General features: G+C 44.1%; 1 protein-coding gene across 1 annotated transcript in view; it reads right to left on the bottom strand.

Annotated features, from left to right (window-relative positions):
- Positions 1–649: 649 nt before the first annotated feature.
- Positions 650–23,952, bottom strand: part of TASP1 (taspase 1) — a 547,122-nt gene continuing 523,819 nt past the window's right edge. Inside the window, exon 15 of the mRNA XM_063918540.1 lies at positions 650–799. Coding sequence (XP_063774610.1) covers positions 725–799 — 75 coding nt within the window. The 3' untranslated portion in view covers positions 650–724. The remainder of the gene's footprint in view (positions 800–23,952) is intronic.

The following is a 23,952-nucleotide window of genomic DNA, read 5'->3' as shown; positions in this document are numbered from 1 at the left end:
CTTGTTTTTACAACGTATAGTTACATTTGAAGAACTTGCTATTGAGAAAGTATGGGAAAATAATCAATCTTTGTTTTCTTGTAAATTAGGAACAGCATTAATTTAATACCTTTCAAAATTTGACTTACTGTACGTTTCTTGACCATTTGTTTTGATTAGGACCAACATTAGCAGAATACATCAAACAGACATCTAAGAAAGATAGAACTATTACAAGTGTTATTTTACTGTTTATTTGGAACAAGACAAAGCATCATGAGTAAAGACACAATAAATTTGTTTTCTGATTTTTTGTTTTCCTAGTAAAGAATTTGAAAAAGATGTATTCCTTTTATCCATGATTGCAGTGAATCTTAATGCATTTAATGAATTACTTTGTATACACAATTCCATGTAATGTTTATGTAAAGTCTATTAATATTTCTCATGCAAGCGTCTCCATTTGGCAAAGCTTTATGATTCTCCACACAACTATTATGATACAGGATAGTAATCCTTTCAACTAGATTAGAAACAATAAACATCGCGAATAGCATCAAAGTCTTTGTATAAATCACTCTGAATTATTATGTTCATCTTCCATACTTGGTTACAGCTGTTTAACACATGCCTAGATATTAAAAAAAAATTTGATAGGTAATTTAATAGTCATGGACTTCTACCTTGTTATACAAGGTGCTGACTTGTAGCTGTATCACGTTATGTCACAGGTTACATCAAAACTTCAACAAGTGTATCCTTTGCTATTGTTGAGTTTCTTCGCTCTTTTTGTTGCCTTTTTCCAAGGACACCTTTCAGTCTAAAACAAAAAGCAAAGTTAGGCAAATTAGGGTTTTCTGTATAGTATTAATCTGAAAGTCCCTACACACTCTGTTGTGGGACTACAAATCCTGAAACAGCTCCCCAGCGGCTATGGAGGAACTACAACCTAGCATGTCCTACCTGCAGTCGCACAATGCCTAGCTAAGATTTTGACTGGCAGGTATACTTGGAATTGTAGTTCCAGAAACACCTGAACACCAAAGATGGTCTACAATGGAGCCATGAATGCTGGATCTCATTGATTATAAAACCATGCACTTCAAAATAACAGGGAAAATAATAGGAAAAAAATTGATATATTGTATTTATACAGAGTTTTTGAGTGATCCATTCTCTTCTTTGCACCTTGATAAAAAAACAACAACAACAGTATATTAGTAGTTTTTGCAAAATAATGATGACATTAGGCAACTAAGGAACCAAGTAAATTCTTGCAAACCAGCTCACAGTAGCTTATGTTTACTTACTGTACATTTGCTGCACTAAATAGCCCTTACTACGGAGAAAACAACGAAAAACCAAAAATGAACATCATGAACATCACCCCTTTCCAATAATCTGCAGTACCCCCTGCTGATCTCCCCTTCCCTACCTCTACCACGTCTATCACCTTTTTTATTTTGTTTTTTTACCTACCTGCTCCTTATATCTTTTTTCTAAAGACTTACTGGGAGTTTTAAGAATCTTCCAGAATTTGACATTTTTAATAAACAGGATAATAACCATTAAAAGCTTTTTATATTATTTGATGAGTTCAAAAATGTTCAATCTAGTCTATGCAGGTGTACATCTGAAGATCCAAACAAGGAACCACCATATATAATATACCAGCATTTGAAAATTCAATAATCTACAAAACCTGAAGAAGTTTGATTAGTCAAACGAAACGCATTGGGGAAGGATTACCAGGCCAAGACTCTTTAAAGGTATGCAGTGTCTAGCACAAGCAAGGTTTTCGGCTGACCAGGAAAAACTTGTGAGCATGAGAATGTAATTCTGTCATAACCTACAGATATTTTCAAAGAAATCAACACAATCGGAGCACAGACACATCATTTCAGCAGCCAGAGCATTGCTTCAAACCACAGTGGAATTGTAAGTACTCGCAATCATTAAAGAGAAGCATTATACTGTACAGTATAATTAAGCTGCAGAATTTACTATTATTAGATACTGTACCTTGTTACACTTAACTTTACCTTTTCAGCACATAGAAGTCTTTAGGCCAATTTGAACTCACTGCTCACAATTAATGTATCTGGAAAGGACACTTTGCAAGTGCATGAAGCAACACTGTGGGGTCATTTCAATGAACTGCAATGATCTCACGGGGGAGAGTCATTGCGGCAGTGTCCGCACTTTACTACCGGCCGAATTCGCACAAAAGTTCTTGCCACCCCATAGAGGTCTGAGCAATTTTGTATTAATTGGGACTAATTTCAGCCTGCGAAGGGTGCAAGATCAGGTGCCGTTGCTGATGTTGAAATGCAGCATTAACGGCGCATCGCTCCCTTCGCAGCTTATTGGATATGTATTTTCAATGTGCAATTGGGATGTAGTCAATATTAATAATGACAATGTCAACAATAATAATGTTGATGCCACAATGTTGACAGTTATGATGTCCACATTGGCAAAATTCTAAGACTGTCGACTGGAGAAATGTCAACATTAGGGTTAGGCTGTGGGCAGGAGAATTAGGTTTAGGCTGCGGGGGTAAGCTAGGATTGGATGTTAGGGCTAGGCTGCAGCGGGTGGCATAGCCAGATTTAGGTGGGGGTGCAGGGCAGAAACAGGCAGCCAGAATGTGAGCAGGACAGTTTGCAGTGCAGGCAGAGGCACAGGAGTATCAGATTTCATGAGCTACCAGCGAAGCTACCTGACCAGAGGAGATATAGGAGGGGAAGGAGAGATGGGAGGGGAAGGAGAGATGCAAGTGACCCAAGGATCCCAGCTTCTCCTCCTCCCTGCCTGGGTTTCATGGTCCTGTGTTATCTAATGAGAGCATTTGGGTCTAGAGATTGAGACACACACACCGCATACACAAAGAAAGTCCTCCTGAGTCCTGTCCCAGTGTGTAAGTAGTACAGAGGTTGCTGCTGTTCTTGCATGTGACAAGATAAATTATAGCTTTTATTTTTCTATGTGTATTTTAATGTTGTTAAATATTGTCTCTCAATTAGGTGGTGCTAGAAACAGTACTCAGGCATTATTAAACTAGTAGTTTACATCTCATATACACCATTGGTTTGAATTTAATATACACAATCCATACCTTCGAACATGACCCATTCCAGGAGGGACAAAATTATATCTACCTGGACTTCTCTCTTAATTTATGATTGCAGTCACCTCTGTAGAAATACTTTTCTTATCAATTAAATAGTTCAACACAGGTGATGCCAACCATACAGTATATTAAGAGGGAAGTCCAAGTAGAGTGCATTTTGCCCTTTTGGAATGGGTCATGTTGGGAGGTATGCACAATCTAATATACACCACTTTTTCCCCCTGCCCCGAGTGCTGGGAACCTTTTGCCGTAACTCGTGTGAATGCTATTTTAGTGGTACAACTTTTATTTTATTTGTTGGGTTTAGTAATCCTTTAACATTGGCATATTAAAAAAAACGGTCATTTGTGTCACAAAACAAAAATGGTGGAGAAATCTTCTCTTACATAATAATTGTATGTGAACAAATTCCTCAGACAACATTTTAGATGTTTTAATTGTATTTAATTTCTTTAGGGAGATGATTAAAAGTAACAATCTCAAAATTGTAAAACTGCAGTGCCTACTTTGCACAATGACACTATGTGTTACATGTAGAGCACGTATTTGCCAAAGTGCAGCCATATTTAGCAGTGCAAAAGTATGCACTAACTCACAGGTTCTCAAACTCGGTCCTCAGGACCTCACACAGTGCATGTTTTGCAGGTCTCACAGTATCGCAAGTGAAATAATTAGCTCCACCTGTTGACCTTTTAAAATGGGTCAGTGAGTAATTAATACACCTGTGCACTTGCTGGGTTACCTGCAAAACACGCACTGTGTGGGGTCCTGAGGACAGAGTTTGAGAACCGCTGCACTAACTGATGGGAGAAATCTTGTGGATCATGGTGGATGTTTGTCACTGAGAATGGTTTTGGGAATATAAATGCACCAACTTCAGCAGGAGGTCCTAATCTCTCTAGAATCCATAGGGGCTTCCTTAAATGCAGATGCTATAATTTGCCTAGTACATTCTATAACATAATAGCTATAAGCTGATTGGTTGATTTGGGCAACTTCTCCACTTGTCTTCTTAAGAAGGTTTGAAAATGTAATATGCAAAATGCCTGCAGAATACAGTATTATCTAGTAAATTTAATGATTTAGGAAAAGGTTCATCCTAAATTATGCACTTTTATAAAGATTAAAATTACTTCACTATCACACAGCTAAACAATACAGTTACCGAGATAAATGTAATTAACGGCACTGGGGGATGGATTATTTTAGCATGTATTGAATAATCTCATACCTGTCTCAGAAAACCATGCTTCTACATAGGTCAAGGCTAATTAGTTTGAAGTTAATACCCACTTCCCTTATGCAGATTATGAGATCTCCCGGTCAGAAGTTCCAAATTAGTGTTTCTGTATACATAGTCTATTGGGATGGTGGTCACAATTGGGGCACATTGGAAGTGAAAGTTACTGTTAGACTACACAAAGGGGGTCATTCAGGTGCATTCTGAGATGCTATTACTGCTGCTTCCTTGGCACACCGCCAGCTTTCTGTATGTCAGGCATCCAAGCAGATCTCCAAGAAGTGGAGCTGCTCGTCCAGCCTCTGTCTCTGAGAGCCGGGCAGCAGAGCAGAGTGTCATGAGGCTCTACCTCTGCCATACCACTGAGTAGAGCTGCTCCGCCAGGCAGTTATGCTTGACCAGCCCATGAGAACATTGCCCCTTCTGGCATTTGCCAGAAGTCCCAGATGGTCAGTCCAGCCCTGGTGTCTCACCTGAAGAGCTAAGAACTGTGCAACAGCACAGTACTGCATTAGACTACACAGTAAATATGATTGCAGCCTGCACATGTGCAGTAACACATTCGGTCGGAGGTTGCACCTCCCTGCAGATTCTGGGCCCTAGTGTCCAGCTTGTTCTAGTACAAGGACAGAGGCAGCACTGAGTGCCTGTCCTTCAACAGTTGCCTCCCTGGTTATTGTATTATTTTATTTTACTTTGCCAGTGCTCTTAATAAATCTTTAGAAAAAAAAAAACAATATGGAGAGCAGTTGCACAACTCTGACAAACTCATCCGTCCTATCCTTACAGAATCACCTGCAGCAAATTTATGAAAGGAATGTGAGTAGGTCATTCTTGGAGTAGCTACAGAAATAGCTTGCTTTGAAGACTCTGAACTGCCTTGCTAGTAAAAGCGCTTGGAACCTCACCATCAAACAATTGCCAGCCAAGGAATTTTACAGAATTGTTCAGCTTTTGAAAGAGTTCCAAGCTTTTATAAAAGGAGAAAGGATGTCTCAGTAGTTGCTGTAGGTCAAAGGAGGAACAGAGGCTATAGAGGTGGCTCATTGCTGGATTGGCATTACGGCTTTATAGGGTGAAAAATTATCCAGAGTATCTGGAACACTTAACATTTGTTTGTCAGCCCTAAGCAAATGTGTTCTGCATTTTTTTCTGTACTCTTGACTCTAATTCGTGTAGTGCTGTAGTATGTCGAAGAGAGAGGCATTGAAATGCATACGGCTTAGGGGCTGCCAGTCATTTGATGCGAAAACACTCAGCTCCCTCACAAGCAGACCATGAATATGAATGAAGAGAATAACTGTTACTGCTATACAGCAGCCAAAGGAAACCTTAGAGGAAGCAAGAGGCTACTCTTCATACAACTGAGACTAGGTTTTCTCCCCTCAAAAATAAATATTTCTTTTGGCAAGGATAACATTAAATGCTTCATAGGTTATTCTGGCGAGTCTAGGTTAATACTAAAAACAGGAATAATTATCTTATATTTCATTTTATTTGGTGCTGCTTAAGTTAGCACCTACAGACAAGTGAGAGTTACTCAGACGTTTCATATAAGAGAATGTAGAATAATTATGTTTAACAAAGTGTTTATACAACTTTAACAGACTGGGGAATTTCTATTCGCTGTTTCTAAAAGTTCTAGAATATCTTTTCCAACAAGAGAAATATAACAAAGAGGCACTTTTGCAGTACATATAAGTTATAGTTCTGCAGTAACAATATTATTACAAAGTGGAATTGAGTACTTGAGTAACATGGATTATTTTAAGTAAATTTGACATAAGAGTTACATTTAAAGTTATGGAATGATTTTTGCATGGATAAAAAAAAAAAAGGGGCCAAACACCACAGCAAACGTGGACCCAAATATAAGTGCAACTAAAAATACGCTGTTGGCACATTTTATACAAGTTGAATTATTATCTATTTTTGTTTCATCTATTTTCAGTGGAAAGTACAATGCTGTGCTTGTGTCTTCATTCACAATCCATTATCAGGGCCAGAGCTAGGATTTTTGTCACCGAGGGCAATGCAGTAATTTGGGGACGCGAGCACAACAAAGGCTCACTGCGCTCACAACGCAGCGGGCTCAGTGGCTCTATTCTTACTCTATGGGTGTCGTGGACACCCACGAATGGGAATAGACCCTATGGGTTGGCATTCCGACTGTCTGCATTTTTAGCATTTAGGATCCCGGCGTCAGTATGCTGATCGCCGGGATCCCGAGCGCCGGTAACAAAACCGCCCCCCCCCCCCCCATAGTTGCGGCCCTGCCATGACAAAAGCGCTATTTACCTCTTTTATTTGTCATGATCCTCCCCTTCTTCAATTAAAGCTGCGCCCCTCTTTGTAAGCGTGTGGGAATTGACAATGACCATGTACTAGCAACAAAACAATATTTTCTGAATCACAGAGTGGGGCAGGGAGGGAGGTATTGGGCACAGGGGTTGAAGGCTGCTGGCTGATTATGTTGCTGGGGATTGCAGGCTAGGAACTATAATCAGGGCCGTGTTTAGACAATTTGGCTCCCAGTGTGAACCCTAAAAAAAAAATGTTTCCCCCCTATCATTTAAAAAATGTGAAAAAAATTGTGCGCCAAAGACGTGGCCCCAAACAGGGGCTTTCCCTCGACATAATGGGCGTGGCTTTGCTGCAATGGGTGTGGGCTTACAGGAAAAGGCTACTTTTCTCCGACATAATGTCCCTTACACCATATTATGCTCCACACAATAATTCCCCATGCATCATATCAAGGCACCACAGTAATGGCCCTGACACCATATTAAGCACCCACAGTTATGCCCCTGTCAATATATTATGCCCCCACTGTAATGCAATGTTTGCAATGCTTAAAAAGAGCCCGCAGGGAATGGGGGGGAGGGGGGGGGGGGTTGGAGGACCTATTGGGTGAATGCCAATTGTTAAATAATGGCAACCAATCAGCTGCTCCGTACAATTGTATATTAGGCAAATTCTAAATGTTAGTTCAATGCTGATTGGTTGCTATGGGCAGCTTCTCCACTGCTTCATGAATAGACCCTAATATTTGGTGTGTGTTAGGGGAGATAAAATGGACGAGATAGATAGATAGATAGATAGATAGATAGATAGATAGATAGATATCCAGTAGGTCCACACTCACTGCTACAAGATCACCATGGACGGTGCTCCATAAAGGGCTTCAACAGTCCATAAATATCCAATGAGAAGTACAGGCACTCACCACTTTCCAAGCAGTTATAGATTTATTGTACCTTACAGGTGCATCTCTATCAGCGATTACAGCAGCACATCAGCAGCATGTCGACGCTTCGGCTCCAAATAAGCCTTTGTCAAGACAGACAAACTCACAACAGGACTTCACCCAGCAGCCCATAACACACAATAGCCCATAGATCACCTTTATAGCAAAAACATGTCACACGCCCCTCCCATCCACTTAAACACAGGAAGTGGAATAAACTCATGGTAAGGCAAATGTAAAGAACATAATCCACATAGAGGAGAATTAGACAAAAGTCATTACACAATTAGTTTGAAAACCCAATAAAGCTTATAAAGTGTCAAATAAGCAACCAAAGCCTGGCCGCGGCATTACCACAAGGACGGAAGTGACATGCGTTCCACCACCAGTGGAACGCACACACGTAACCGGAAGTGCGTCAAACGGCTAGCATAGCCAGGTCAATGGCAAACAGCCGCTGCTAGGCAACACAACTGGAGCTTCCTTGCATTCCACAACAAGTGGAACTCCCGCACGTGACCATAACTAGAATAAACAGGACATACTGTGCATCAATAATACGTCTGTGGAACGCATCAAGCACTCAGCACCACAGTTACTTTTAATGTTCCTTAATAGACAATAATCATAAACACAGACATAAAAACAGTATATCCTAATGGTAATTATATTGACAGCATTTCAATGCAAATCAACTACGATGGCCATTATAGGTATAGAACAAATCGGCCCCAAGCATCTTGGGATGGAACGTTATAACACTATCTCCGCTATATAGGGGTCCAGGGTCGCACCAACATTAAAACATCATAATATCAAAAACCACAAACAAGACATATAATAACAAAATATAATAAATTGAAAATAGAAACAATCTATTAATAGAATAGTCTGTCAAAAATTTTTTTTTTTTACTATACATGAACATCCCTTATCCTATTGAAAAAAGATGTTGAATGGATTTGCCTCGTTTAACCCCCATGGGGCCAGAGTGTAAGGCTCGTATAACCATTTTACTTCACGTTGCCTTAATTTATTTTCCAGATCACCACCACGTGGTAATTTCGGTATGTGATCAATCAACATACATTTCATGCTTGAAACCGAATGCCCCCTGAGTGCAAAGTGTTGTGCCACAGGTTTATCAGATACTTTCGTGCCCACTGCAGCTCAAATTGATGTACGATGGTTGGCCATCCTGTCACGAAAGTTCCTGGTGGTCATGCCCACATAATAGTAGCCACAAGGGCACACAATGATGTAAATCACGTGATCCATAGTGCAATGGAGCCTATGCCGGATCTTAATTTGTTGGCCACTATGAGGGTGTGCAAAGCTTTGACCAACTATAAGAGATCTACATGTGGTACAATTGGGACACCGAAAACAGCCATTTTTAGCTGTCGGCAACCAAGTATCGGTCGTCACTATTGGTTGCATTGTTGGACGCATAAACATTTGTCGCAGATTTCTTCCACGCCTGTATGCACATAACAGTGGCTGCTGGTTCAACCCCTTGAAAGATGGATCAGTGGCTATAATAGGACAGTGTTTTCGTAACACCTTCTGTGAGTAAGATGATGCCACATCATAGGAGGAAGAAAAAATCACGCGATTAGCAGTTTTGTTACAACTACATCCACTGCCCATGTGGGAGTGCCTCTACCTTGCGTTCTTGAGGCATCTTCTAATGGTACATAAAGAGTATCCACGGTCACAAAACCTATCCACCATGTCTCTGATCTGCACTTTGGTGGCTTCATCGGTAGTGTTATTGCGTAACACACGCAGAAACTGCAAAATCGGCAAACTTTCTTTAAGATGTGTAGGGTGGTGACTAGAGGCATGCAGGAGCGTGTTCCGATCAGTCTCTTTTCTGAAGAGAGTTGAGGTAAGTACTCCATTTTGTCGGTATATAGTCACATCTAAAAAATTGACCTGGTCATGGTCGATGTGATACGTGAAACGGATAGGGATGTTCAGGTTATTTAAATATGCAACCATCCCCTCACATCGACCGTGACCAAAGGCTCATTTGGAGCCGAAACATCGACATGCTGCTGATATGCTGCTGTAATTGCTGCTAAAACTCTGATAGAGATGCACCTGTAAGGTACAATAAATCTATAACTGCTTGGAAAGTGGTGAGTGTCTGTACCTCTCTTTGTATGTATATGTGTATATATATATATATATATATATATATATATATATGGCATGAAAATGAGCTGGCACTCACAGAGACTTATTTTTAAACATGCAAACAACACAGTTTGATGCCAACGTTTCAGGGTATTACCCCTTTTATCAAGACAACCATGTAATTACAGAATAATTAATTAATTACATGGTTGTCTTGATAAAAGGGGTAATACCCTGAAACGTTGGCATCAAACTGTGTTGTTTGCATGTTTAAAAATAAGTCTCTGTGAGTGCCAGCTCATTTTCATGCCATATACTGATTCCAGAGGGCAGGGCACCGGAGCAGATTGACGTTTATCACAAGCTTAGAGTGCCGGACTTCTCTTCATTATATATATATATATATATATATACAGTGGGGCAAAAAAGTATTTGGACAGCCACCGATTGTGCAAGTTGACCCACTTAAAAAGATGAGAGAGGTCTGTAATTTCCATCATAGGTACACTTCAACTGTGAGAGACAGAATCTGGGGGGAAAAAAATGGGAAATCACATTGTATGATTTTTAAACAATTTATTTGTATCATCTTGTGGAAAATAAATATTTGGAGAATCCGCCTGCTATAATCGGTAGGGGGCAGATTGGGGAGCATACACTGACTGTGGGGCGGCACAATGAGTGGGGACCTGTCTGCTACAGTTGGTGGGGGGGCACATTGAGGATTGTTTGAGGAAGAGGGGCCCTAAATCGGTGTCTTGCTTAGGGCATTAGGTATATACCTGAATATTAATATTAATTTCTTCATACACAATATGCACAATGTGATATCCCATAACAACAAGGACATTTTTGACAGCAGTGTAGTTGCCTTTGCCATTTTAAATAAAGTTTATTTATAAAAGAAAATTGAACAGCAGTTTGAGAAGAGTCAGTTGGAGCCATGGTGAGGAAAGAGCTGGCGACGCCATTACGCAGGGATGAGCAGCTGAGAGAGGGGAGACAAATAAGCTGAAAATTGCATGAGAGAGTAAGCAGAAGTGCAAAATACAGCAGTGGAAGTGCAGCAATTAACAAGGAAGAACGCCATGACACTCTCAGCCAAGAGAGTGCACAGCAAGTGTCAGAGACAGGAGAGATAAAGCCTTTATACCAATGCTGACTGGCCTACATCTGAGGGGAAACTGCCTCAGCAACATCTATTGACTGGGTGAGATAAATCCATATTTATATTGATACCTACTCCACTGCAAAGGACATTATCCTATATTTACTATACCTATGCAGCGATTTACATGGGAAGCAGCTCCAGTTTGTTTTAAACAATCATCTATACTACACAGAGCTACAATATTTTGTTCACAGCTAAAGGAGACAATAGCTGCATATAACTATACATTACCGGGCCCCAACGTGCACATAGAGACTCCCTGCAGTGACACCAATGTTATCTGGGACTTAAATATTGTCTGCATAAGTTGATTTCTATTACTAAGCAACATAGTATTAATCACAGATTGTTATATTACCATTTGTGTAATGACTTAAAGTGTATATGGTGTCTGTGTTTAAGTTGCTTGAATCAAATCTTTCCCTTCCCTACTGTAATCAGTTCCTTTTCTGAGTTATGTGGTAAACCATTTATTCTTTCATTCAAAGCCCTGCCTGCCTTTCTTTGTGTCAGGGGGAAACCTTGCCTCTCTGCCAGGAATAGAGAAGAGCTGCTGCTGAAGGAGGAAAAGTCCATCAAGGTATCCCTGACCTGTTCCACATAGTTTACACACTTGTTATACCGGGGTATTACATTTGGCGTCCTCGAACAGGATCTGCAGAGTCCAAAGCAAGCCGTACCCCCAGCACAGAGAAGATGTCACAAAACAGGCAACCTGCAGGAGAGGGACCAGCACCCATTGTTGAAGATCCAGTAAGAGCAGCTCCAGTTATTACTCCTGCTACCCCAATCACCATGCCATACTACTTTGGGGCCCATTGGCTCCCAATCTACACAGGTATTGCCCACAGCACTGAAACCAGCATCTTAGGAGATTTCAAGATGAAAATGCAGTCTATGTTTCGTCTGTACCCGCTGAAAGAGCAGCAAAAGGTGAAGATCTTGATGGGACAGTTGAAAGGGATTGCACTAAGAGAGGTTACTTCCTGGCCTACTGAAGAGAAGAAGACTGTGGACCAGATCCTCAACAGGCTTGCTACCACATTTGACACAAGAACAGTGTCAGAACTTAAAATGCACTTCTTTGCTCGAAAGTAACAACCAGGAGAGTCACTACGGGGCTATGCCCTCAGCTTGCAGGAAGCACTCAGAGATGTTTAGCAAGCAGACCCTGAGGAAGTGCATGACAAAGAGAAAATGTTATTGGACCAGTTCACTGAAGGTGCAAGGGGCGAATTTGTAAAAACTCAGCTGCGACTATTGAGATTGCAGAAGCCTGGAAGCACATTCCTGGATTTCAAAGAGGCTGCGATTAAAGTTCTAGGCTCCAGCCTTACTTCAGGGGCTGTTCCACAAGAGTCTATTCCAGAGATGCCAAGGTATCAAGAGAATTCTGATGCCCAGGAGTCAAGTTTTAAAGGAGCTACTTACCCACCTGCAGTAAAAGGAGTGACAGTGCCATGTTCAAAGACATGCATATCTGACTCTTCTAGTGAGTTACGAGGTCAGCTGGCTGAACTGACACGTGGTGTGACAGAAATGTGCAGAGAGCTGCAGATTCTGAAGAGACAGCAGGCACTGCTCCAGCAAGAAATGGAATGCTGCCAAGAGAGGAGACCACTGAACAGTTCCCAATGGGACCTACATAGAAACAGGGAGACACTTTTTTCCAACCACTTTGCCTCCCAAAGGCGACCCATTTTTCAAAGCTATGAAGGAAGCGGACAAATTAAGAGAGAATTTGAGCAGCCAGATCGTTTAAACTCCAAATCCATGTGGTTAACCCGTTATGTTAGCCAATGCCCGGTGGTTCAAGTTTGCATCAATGGAGTCTCAATGCCCGCTCTCTTAGACACTGGATCACAAGTGACCACAATACAAGCAACACAGTTTGAGCAGTATTGGACTGAGGAACAGATGTTTCCATCAACTTCCACATTGATAAACCCGATTGCAAGCAATGGGCACTGCATCCCTTGCAAAGGATACTGGGAAGCTGAAATTCAAATCGGACGAACAGTGCTATCACAGCAAGGCTTCATTATCACCACTGTCCAAGATGATGGATTGCCTCCGGTGATAGTGGGCATAAATGTGTTGCGGAACTGCTGTGAGGAGCTTGTAGCAGCACTCCAAGAAGAGTTTCAAACTGACAAGCTCCAGGAGAAACAAGGCCTTCAACCTGGGCTAGCCAAACAAAAGGGAAGAATGATAACAGAATTATCTGTAAGAGAGGAACATGGAAAAAATAAGGTTAGCCAAACAATGATAGAAATGCCCATCTCCAGTGTCCAGATTATCCAAAAGAATGCTTCAATGTTAGGCATGAATAATATAGCATCCAGTTCTAGAAACTGTGAGCAACCTATTCAAGGAACCAGTTTTGACCACCTGCAAGATAAAAGTCAGATGATAAGACACCTCAAAGCCTTACTGAAGACTGGGAAATACCTGACCAAGCGACAAAGACAAGAATCCTCGCCAGAACTCCTGAAGTTGCTGAGACAGCGAGAAAGGCTGTTTGAAGAGAAAGGACAGTTGGTTCGATGTAGTGTGGATCCTAATACTCATTATAGGATCAGTCAACTTGTAATTCCAAGACAAAGTGCTTGTTATGTGCTTGAAGAATATCATGACAAGTCAGGTCACCCTGGGTGCAAAAGGATGGAAACAAGCATCTGGAAAAAGTTATTTTGGGTTGAAATGAGGGAAGACATCAAGAGATGGTGCCGATACTGTCCAACCTGTTCTGTAAGAAGAACCTTGCTGCCTCATTCTATCCAGAATCCATTGTCCCAAACCAGCTGTGAGACTGAATCCCAAGGTGGAATGGAAGAGGCTCATAAAATGTATTTACAGCAGACTAAGGTGGTTTGTCACCGGCAAGGAGGCAAGAAGACAAAGGGGTATATGCAATTGCGGTCGAATTCCCGAAATTGTCGAATTTCGGGACTTTTTCGCCCCCAAAAAAAATCGTCAATGCAATTCAGTACTTTCCGTCCAAAAAATGGACTTTCAAAATTCGACTTTTTGAAATTCGACTTTTGTCAAATTCGACTTTTCTGCAATGATACAAGTGCTGCAATTCGACCAAAGTATATTCAATTGGAGTTTGGAAATTCGACAACAGTGCTTTTAGACAGTAAATTCGACATTTTCAATCCGCCACACTTTGGTGGGTGAAACTAATAAAAAAAATTTAAAACATGTTTTTTTTTGTATTTTTTTTTATTGATAACAGCATATCTATTTATATTAGAAGGGATTAGGTACTTGGTTTGTCTTTTTTGGAGGCACAAGTATTATTTATATATATTTTAAAATAATATATATATATATATATTTTTTTTTAGATGGAATGGTAAAATGAAAAAAAAAAAAATGGCGTGGGGTCCCCCCTCCAAAGCATAACCAGCCTCGGGCTCTTCGAGCTGGTCCTGGTTCTAAAAATGCGGGGGGGGGAAATTGACAGGGGATCCCCCGTATTTTTAAAACCAGCACCGGGCTCTGCGCCTGGTGCTGGTGCAAAAAATACGGGGGACAAAAAGAGTAGGGGTCCCCCGTATTTTTTACACCAGCATTGGGCTCCACTAGCTGGACAGATAATGCCACAGCCGGGGGTCACTTTTATACAGTGCCCTGCGGCCGTGGCATTAAATATCCAACTAGTCAAAGCTGTCCCTCCCATCCAAGGGCTGCGGATGGGAGGCTGATAGCCTTGTCAAAATTGAAAGAATATTGTTTTTTCCAGTAGTACTACAAGTCCCAGCAAGCCTCCCCCGCAAGCTGGTACTTGGAGAACCACAAGTACCAGCATGCGGGAGAAAAACGGGCCCGCTGGTACCTGTAGTACTACTGGGGAAAAAATACCCAAATAAAAACAGTGGACACACACCGTGACAAGTACAACTTTATTACACACTGCCGACACACACATACTTACCTATGTTGACACGAAGCAGTCGGTCCTCTTCTCCAAATAGAATCCACGGGTACCTGAAAATAAAAGATAATTATACTCACCTCAATCCAGTGTCCAGATATAAATCCTCGTACTTGGCAAAACAAATAAACGAACACCCGTACCATGCCGGACTGAAAGGGGTCCCATGTTGACACATGAGACCCCTTTCCACGAATGCAGACACCCCCGTGACAGCTGTCACAGAAGTGTCTCTTCAGCCAATCAGCGAGTGCAACGTCCTTGCACTCTGCTGATTGGCTCTGTGTGCGTCTGACCTCAAACAGCGCATCGCAAAGCCTCTCCATTATATTCAATGGTGGGAACTTTGCGTCAGCGGTGAGGTCACCCGCGGTCAGTGGCTGACCGCGGGTAACCCCACCGCTACCCGCAAAGTTCCCACCATTGAAAGTAATGGAGAGGCTTTGCGATGCGCTGTCTGAGGTCACACGCGCACAGCCAATCAGGTGAGCGCCACGGAAGTAGCGCTTCCTGATTGGCTGAAGGGACCTCAGTGACAGGAGTCACGTGGTGTCCCGGCTTTCGGGGAAAGGGATCTGATGTGTAAACATGGGACCCCTTTCAGTCCGGCATGGTACGGGTGTTCGTTTTCTTTTTTTAACAAGTACGTGGATTATCTCCCGGACACTGGATTGAGGTGAGTCTAATTTTTTTCACAGGTACCCCGGATTGTCGGAGACTGTGGCAGTCGGCGGGTCAACATAGGTAAGTATGTGCGTGTCGGCAGTGTGTAATAAAGTTGTACTTGTCACGGTGTGTGTCTCCTGTTTTTATTTGGGTATTTTTTTCCCAGTAGAACTACAGGTACCAGCGGGCCCGTTTTTCTCCCGCATGCTGGTACTTGTGGTTCTCCAAGTACCAGCTTGTGGGGGAGGCTTGCTGGGACTTGTAGTACTACTGGAAAAAACAATATTCTTTACATTTTCACAAGGCTATCAGCCTCCCATCCGCAGCCCTTGGATGGGGGGGACAGCCTCGGGCTTCACCCCTGGCCCTTGGGTGGCTGGGGGGGGGGGACCCCTTGATTGAAGGGGTCCCCACTCCCCCAGGGTACCCCAGCCAGGGGTGACTAGTTGGATATTTAATGCCACGGCCGCAGGGCGCTGTATAAAAGTGACCCCCGGCTGTGGCATTATCTGTCCAGCTAGTGGAGCCCGATGCTGGTGTATAAAATACGGGGGACCCCTACTCTATTTGTCCCCCGTATTTTATGCACCAGCACCAGGCGCAGAGCCCGGTGCTGGTTTTAAAAATACGGGGGATCCCTGTCAATTTTCCCCCCGGATTTTTAGAACCAGGACCAGCTCGAAGAGCCCGAGGCTGGTTATGCTTTGGAGGGGGGACCCCACGCCATTTTTTTGTGTGTTTTTCCCGTTTTTCCACGTTTTTTTAAATCGCGGCAAAATCCGGCAAATCGGCCGTTTTTCGCCCGCGGGACTGTCGAATCCGTTTTCCATTGAATATGGTGAATTTCGGCAACCACTAGCCGAAATTGGACGGTCGAATTGTGTCGAATTAAAAAAGGGCGATAATTTGCCGCGATTCGCCGCTAATTGCATATACCCCTAGGGCTTGCAAAACAGAAAACCACTATAGTCAGCTGCAGTTTTGTACAGCATGTCCCAAAGACAGTTTAGAAAGAGTTCAATACTCATCCATGGCAGGGGAGTTGAGGTTTCCTAGACAAACTTTTCAAGACCATATACTGTCCAGATTTCAACCTATTGCTCCAGGAGCATGTGTTAATGTACTATAGCACAAAAGGAATTATACCTATCAGATACTGATGTTAAAAATGTTGATAAATGTTAATGTTTCAGACATAAACTGTGTTCACTAATGAATGTGACTGGATATAGTGAGAAGTTTATATAGGGATAAAACCGAAATGCGTGAAGACACGCATGTTTTGGGGGGAATACGTGTGATATCCCATAACAACAAGGACATTTTTGACAGCAGTGTAGTTGCCTTTGCCATTTTAAATAAAGTTTATTTATAAAAGAAAATTGAACAGCAGTTTGAGAAGAGTCAGTTGGAGCCATGGTGAGGAAAGAGCTGGCGACGCCATTACGCAGAGATGAGCAGCTGAGAGAGGGGAGACAAATAAGCTGAAAATTGCATGAGAGAGTAAGCAGAAGTGCAAAATACAGCAGTGGAAGTGCAGCAATTAACAAGGAAGAACGCCATGACACTCTCAGCCAAGAGAGTGCACAGCAAGTGTCAGAGACAGGAGAGATAAAGCCTTTATACCAATGCTGACTGGCCTACATCTGAGGGGAAACTGCCTCAGCAACATCTATTGACTGGGTGAGATAAATCCATATTTATATTGATACCTACTCCACTGCAAAGGACATTATCCTATATTTACTATACCTATGCAGCGATTTACATGGGAAGCAGCTCCAGTTTGTTTTAAACAATCATCTATACTACACAGAGCTTAAATATTTTGTTCACAGCTAAAGGAGACAATAGCTGCATATAACTATACATAACCGGGCCCCAACGTGCACATAGAGACTCCCTGCAGTGACACCAATGTTATCTGGGACTTAAATATTGTCTGCATAAGTTGATTTCTATTACTAAGCAACATAGGGGTAAATTTACTAAGGTCCCGATTTTGACCGAGATGCCATTTTTTCTTCAAAGTGTCATCTCGGTCATTTACTAAACTTAAATCACGGCAGTGATGAGGGCATTCGTATTTTTTTGGAAGGTCATCCAAAAAAATACGAATGAATACACCATCGGTCAAAACGCGGCTGTTTAAGTATGAATCTCGGTCATTTACTAAGAAGTGCAAAGCAAAAAAAAAAAAAACACTGCCGTGAAAAATTACAACTCGTAAAAAAAGTGCAAAAAAAAAACAGACCTGCTTTTTATATCCGTGATTGGATAGGCATGCACGGATCCATGAGATCCGTGCATGTATATCAGTGGGAAGGGGTGGGAAAGTGGTTATTTTTTTTAAAAAAATTGCGTGGGGTCCCCCCTCCTAAGCATAACCAGCCTCGGGCTCTTTGAGCCGATCCTGGTTCCAGAAATATGGGGAAAAAATTGACAGGGGTTCCCCCATATTTAAGCAACCAGCATTGGGCTCTGCGCCTGGTCCTGGTTCCAAAAATACGGGGGACAAAAAGAGTAGGGGTCCCCCGTATTTTTAAAACCAGCACCGGGCTCCACTAGCTGGACAGATAATGCCACAGCCGGGGGTCACTTTTATATAGTGCCCTGCGGCCGTGGCATCAAAAATCCAACTAGTCACCCCTGGCCGGGGTACCCTGGGGGAGTGGGGACCCCTTCAATCAAGGGGTCCCCCCCCCCCAGCCACCCAAGGGCCAGGGGTGAAGCACGAGGCTGTCCCCCCCATCCAATGGGCTGCGGATGGGGAGCTGATAGCCTTTGTTTAAAATGAAAAGATATTGTTTTTAGTAGCAGTACTACAAGTCCCAGCAAGCCTCCCCCGCATGCTGGTACTTGGAGAACCACAAGTACCAGCATGCGGCGGAAAAACGGGCCCGCTGGTACCTGTAGTACTATTACTAAAAAAATACCCAAAAAAACACAAGACACACACACCTTGAAAGTAAAGATTTATTACATACATCCACACAAACATACATACATACTTACCTTATGTTCACACGCAGGTCGGTCCTCTTCTCCAGTAGAATCCAAGGGGTACCTGTTGAAAAAATTCTACTCACCAGATCCAGGGTCCCAGGCTCCTCGTAGCATCCTTTTGTAATCCACGTACTTGAATAAAATAACAAAACGGAGACCCGAGCCACGAACTGAAAGGGGCCCCATGTTTTCACATGGGACTCCTTTCCCCGAATGCCAGAAACCCACTCTGACTTCTGTCTAAGTGGGTTTCTTCAGCCAATCAGGGAGCGCCACGTTGTAGCACTCTCCTGATCGGCTGTGTGCTCCTGTACTGAGTGACAGGCGGCACACGGCAGTGTTACAATGTAGCGCCTATGCGCTCCATTGTAACCAATGGTGGGAACTTTCTGCTCAGCGGTGACGTCACTTTAGGTCAACCGAAGGGCAGAAAGTTCCCACCATTGGTTACAATGGAGCGCATAGGCGCTACATTGTAACACTGCCGTGTGCCGCCTGTCACTCAGTACAGGAGCACACAGCCGATCAGGAGAGTGCTACAACGTGGCGCTCCCTGATTGGCTGAAGAAACCCACTTAGACAGAAGTCAGAGTGGGTTTCTGGCATTCGGGGAAAGGAGTCCCATGTGAAAACATGGGGCCCCTTTCAGTTCGTGGCTCGGGTCTCCGTTTTGTTATTTTATTCAAGTACGTGGATTACAAAAGGATGCTACGAGGAGCCTGGGACCCTGGATCTGGTGAGTAGAATTTTTTCAACAGGTACCCCTTGGATTCTACTGGAGAAGAGGACCGACCTGCGTGTGAACATAAGGTAAGTATGTATGTATGTTTGTGTGGATGTATGTAATAAATCTTTACTTTCAAGGTGTGTGTGTCTTGTGTTTTTTGGGGTATTTTTTTAGTAATAGTACTACAGGTACCAGCGGGCCCGTTTTTCCGCCGCATGCTGGTACTTGTGGTTCTCCAAGTACCAGCATGCGGGGGAGGCTTGCTGGGACTTGTAGTACTGCTACTAAAAACAATATCTTTTCATTTTGACAAAAGGCTATCAGCCCCCCATCCGCAGCCAATTGGATGGGGGGGACAGCCTCGGGCTTCACCCCTGGCCCTTGGGTGGCTGGGGGGGGGGACCCCTTGATTGAAGGGGTCCCCACTCCCCCAGGGTACCCCGGCCAGGGGTGACTAGTTGGATTTTTAATGCCACGGCCGCAGGGCACTATATAAAAGTGACCCCCGGCTGTGGCATTATCTGTCCAGCTAGTGGAGCCCGGTGCTGGTTTTAAAAATACGGGGGACCCCTACTCTTTTTGTCCCCCGTATTTTTGGAACCAGGACCAGGCGCAGAGCCCGATGCTGGTTGCTTAAATATGGGGGAACCCCTGTCATTTTTCCCCCCATATTTCTCTGACGTCCTAGTGGATGCTGGGGACTCCGTAAGGACCATGGGGAATAGCGGCTCCGCAGGAGACTGGGCACATCTAAAGAAAGCTTTAGGATCACCTGGTGTGCACTGGCTCCTCCCCCTATGACCCTCCTCCAAGCCTCAGTTAGATTTCTGTGCCCGACGAGAAGGGTGCACACTAGGGGCTCTCCTGAGCTCTTTGTGAAAGTTTTAGTTTAGGTTTATATTTTCAGTGAGACCTGCTGGCAACAGGCTCACTGCATCGAGGGACTAAGGGGAGAAGAAGCGAACTCACCTGCGTGCAGAGTGGATTGGGCTTCTTAGGCTACTGGACATTAGCTCCAGAGGGACGATCACAGGTTCAGCCTGGATGGGTCACCGGAGCCGCGCCGCCGTCCCCCTTACAGAGCCAGAAGAGCGAAGAGGTCCGGAAAAATCGGCGGCAGAAGACGATCCTGTCTTCAGATAAGGTAGCGCACAGCACCGCAGCTGTGCGCCATTGCTCTCAGCACACTTCACACTCCGGTCACTGAGGGTGCAGGGCGCTGGGGGGGGCAGCGCCCTGAGACGCAATAAATCAATAAAAAACCTTATATGGCTAAAATAAATGCATCACATATAACTCCTGGGCTATATGGATGCATTTAACCCCTGCCAAAACATACAGAAAAAGGATGATAAGGACGCCGAGAAAGGGGCGGAGCCTATCTCCTCAGCACACTGGCGCCATTTTCCCTCACAGCTCAGTTGGAGGGAAGCTTACTGGCTCTCCCCTGCAGTCACTACACTACAGAAAGGGGTTAAAAAAGAGAGGGGGGCACAAATTAGGCGCAGTATATAACAATACAGCAGCTATAAAGGGAAAAACACTTATATAAGGTTATCCCTGTATATATATATAGCGCTCTGGTGTGTGCTGGCAAACTCTCCCTCTGTCTCCCCAAAGGGCTAGTGGGGTCCTGTCCTCAGAGCATTCCCTGTGTGTGTGCTGTGTGTCGGTACGTTGGTGTCGACATGTATGAGGAGAAAAATGATGAGGAGACGGAGTAGAGTGTCTGAAATAGTGTTGTCACCCCCTAGGGGGTCGACACCTGAGTGGATGTACTGTTGAAATTGCGTGACAGTGTCAGCTTTGTATAAAAGACAGTGGTTGACATGAGACAGCCGGCTACTCAGCTTGTGCATGTCCAGACGTCTCATACAGGGGCCCTAAAGCGCCCGTTACCTCAGATACAGACGCCGACAAGGGTACTGACTCCTGTGTCGACGTTGAAGAGACAACCGTGATTTCCAATAGGGCCACACATTGCATGATTGAGGCAACGGAAAAAGTTTACACTTTTCTGATAATATGAATACCACCAAAAAAAGGGGTATTATGTTTGGTGAGGAAAAACTTCCTGTAGTTTTCCTGAATCTGAGAAATAAAATGAGGTGTGTGATGATGCGTGGGTTTCCCCCCGATAACAATTGATAATTTCTAAAAAGTTATTGGCAGTATACCTTTTCCCGCCAGAGGTTAGGGTGCGTTGGGAAACACCCCCTAGGGTGGATAAAGCGCTCACACGCTTGTAAAAACAAGGGCTCTACCCTCTCCTGAGATGGCCGCCCTTAAGGATCCTGCTGATAGAAAGCAGGAGCGTATCCTAAAATGTATTTACACACATACTGGTGTTATACTGCGACCAGCAATCGCCTCAGCCTGGATGTGCAGTGCTGGGTTGGCGTGGTCGGATTCCCTGACTGGAAATATGATATCCTAGATAAGGACAGTATATTATTGCCTATAGAGCAATTAAAAGATGCATTTCTATATATGCATGATGCACAGCGGAATATTTGCCGACTGGCATCAAGTATAAGTGCGTTGTCCAATTATTCCAGTAAAGTGGTCAGGTGATGCGGATTCCAAACGGCATTTGGAAGTATTGCCTTAAAAGAGGGGATGTACCCCAGGTCGCCTCTCAAAATAAGACGCCGTATTATCAGGCGCAGTCCTGGTTGGCAAGCGGACAAAAGGGTTCCTCTTTTCTGCTCGTGACAGAGGGAGAGGAAAATGGCTGCAGAGATCAGCCAGTTCCAAGGAACAGAAACCCCTTTCCGCCTCTGCCAAGCCCTCAGTATGACGCTAGGGCTTTACAAGTTCAGGCACGGTGGGGTCCCGTTCTCAATGAATTTCAGTGCGCAGTGGGCTCACTCGCAAGTAGACCCCTGGATCCTTCAGATAATATTTCAGGGGTACAAATTGGAATTCGAGACGTATTCCCCTCGCCGTTTCCAAAAGTCTGTTTTACCGACGTCTCCCGCTGACAGGGAGGCAGCTTTGGAAGCCATTCACAAGCTGTATTCCCAGCAGGTGATAATCAAGGTACCCCTCCTGCAACAGGGAACGGGGTATTATTCCACACTATTGTGGTACCGAAGCCAGACGGCTCGGTGAGACCGATTTTAAAATCTAAAATCTTTGAACACTTGCATACAGAGGTTCAAATTCAAAATTGAGTCACTCAGAGCAGTGATTGCAAACCTGGAAGAAGGGGACTACATGATGTCTCGGGACATCAAGGATGCTTACCTTCATGTCAAAATTTACCCTTATCACCAAGGGTATTTCAGGTTATGGTACAGAACTGTATCAGTTCGGACGCTGCCGTAGGGATGGTCCACGGCACCCCGGGTCTTTACTGAAGTAATGACCGAAATGATGATATTCCTTTGAAGGAAGGGAATTTTAGTTATCCTTTACTTGGACGATTCCCTGATAAGGGTAAGATCCAGGGAACAGTTGGAGATCGGTGTAGCACTATATCAGGTAGTGTTGCGGCAGCACGATTGGATTTTCAATATTCCAAAATCGCAGCTGATTCCGACGACTTGTCTTCTGTTCCTAGGGATGATTCTGGACATAGTCCAGAAAGAAGGTGCTTCTCCCGGAGGAGAAAGCCAGGGAGTTATCCGAGCTAGTCAGGAACCTCCTAAAACCGAACCAAGTCTCAGTGCATCAATGCACAAGGGTTCTGGGTAAAAATGGTGGCTTCCTACGAAGCAATCCCATTCGGCAGATTCCACGCACAGTGGAACCTTCTGGACAAATGGTCCGGGTCGCATCTTCAGATGCTTCAGCGGATAACCCTGTCACCAGGGACAAGGGTATCCCTCCTGTGGTGGTTGCAGAGTGCTCATCTTCTAGAGGGCCGCAGATTCGGCATTCGGGACTGGGTCCTGGTGGCCACGGATGCCAGCCTGCGAGGCTGGGGAGCAGTCACACAGGGAAGGAATTTCCAGGGCTTATGGTCAAGCCTGGAGACATCTCTTCATATAAACATTCTGGAACTAAGGGCCATTTACAATGCCCTAAGTCAAGCGAAACCCCTGCTTCAGGGTCAGGCGGTATTGATCCAATCGGACAACATCACGTCAGTCGCCCACGTAAACAGACAGGGCGGCACGAGAAGCAGGAGGGCAATGGCAGAAGCTGCAAGGATTTTAGCTGGGCGGAAAATCATGTGATAGCACTGTCAGCAGTGTTCATTCCGGGAGTGGACAACTGGGAAGCAGACTTCCTCAGCAGACACGACCTTCACCCGGGAGAGTGGGGACTTCACCCAGAAGTCTTCCACCTGATTGTAAACCGTTGGGAAAAACAATAGGTGGACATAATGGCGTCCCGTCTAAACAAAAAACTAGACAGATATTGCGCCAGGTCAAGGGACCCTCAGGCAATAACGGTGGACGCTCTGGTAACACCGTGGGTGTACCAGTCAGTGTATGTGTTCCCTCCTCTGCCCCTCATACCAAAAGTACTGAGAATCATAAGAAGGAGAGGAGTAAGAACTATACTCGTGGTTCCGGATTGGCCAAGAAGGACTTGGTATCCGGAACTTCAAGAGATGCTCACGGACGAACCGTGGCCTCTACCTCTAAGAAAGGACCTGCTCCAGCAAGGGCCTTGTCTGTTCCAAGACTTACCGCGGCTGCGTTTGACGGCATGGCGGTTGAATGCCGGATCCTGAAGATCCCTACC

The sequence above is a fragment of the Pseudophryne corroboree genome, chromosome 4 (assembly GCF_028390025.1).
Source record: "Pseudophryne corroboree isolate aPseCor3 chromosome 4, aPseCor3.hap2, whole genome shotgun sequence".
Classification (NCBI taxonomy): domain Eukaryota; kingdom Metazoa; phylum Chordata; class Amphibia; order Anura; family Myobatrachidae; genus Pseudophryne; species Pseudophryne corroboree.
This window is presented reverse-complemented; position numbering and strand designations above follow the sequence as displayed.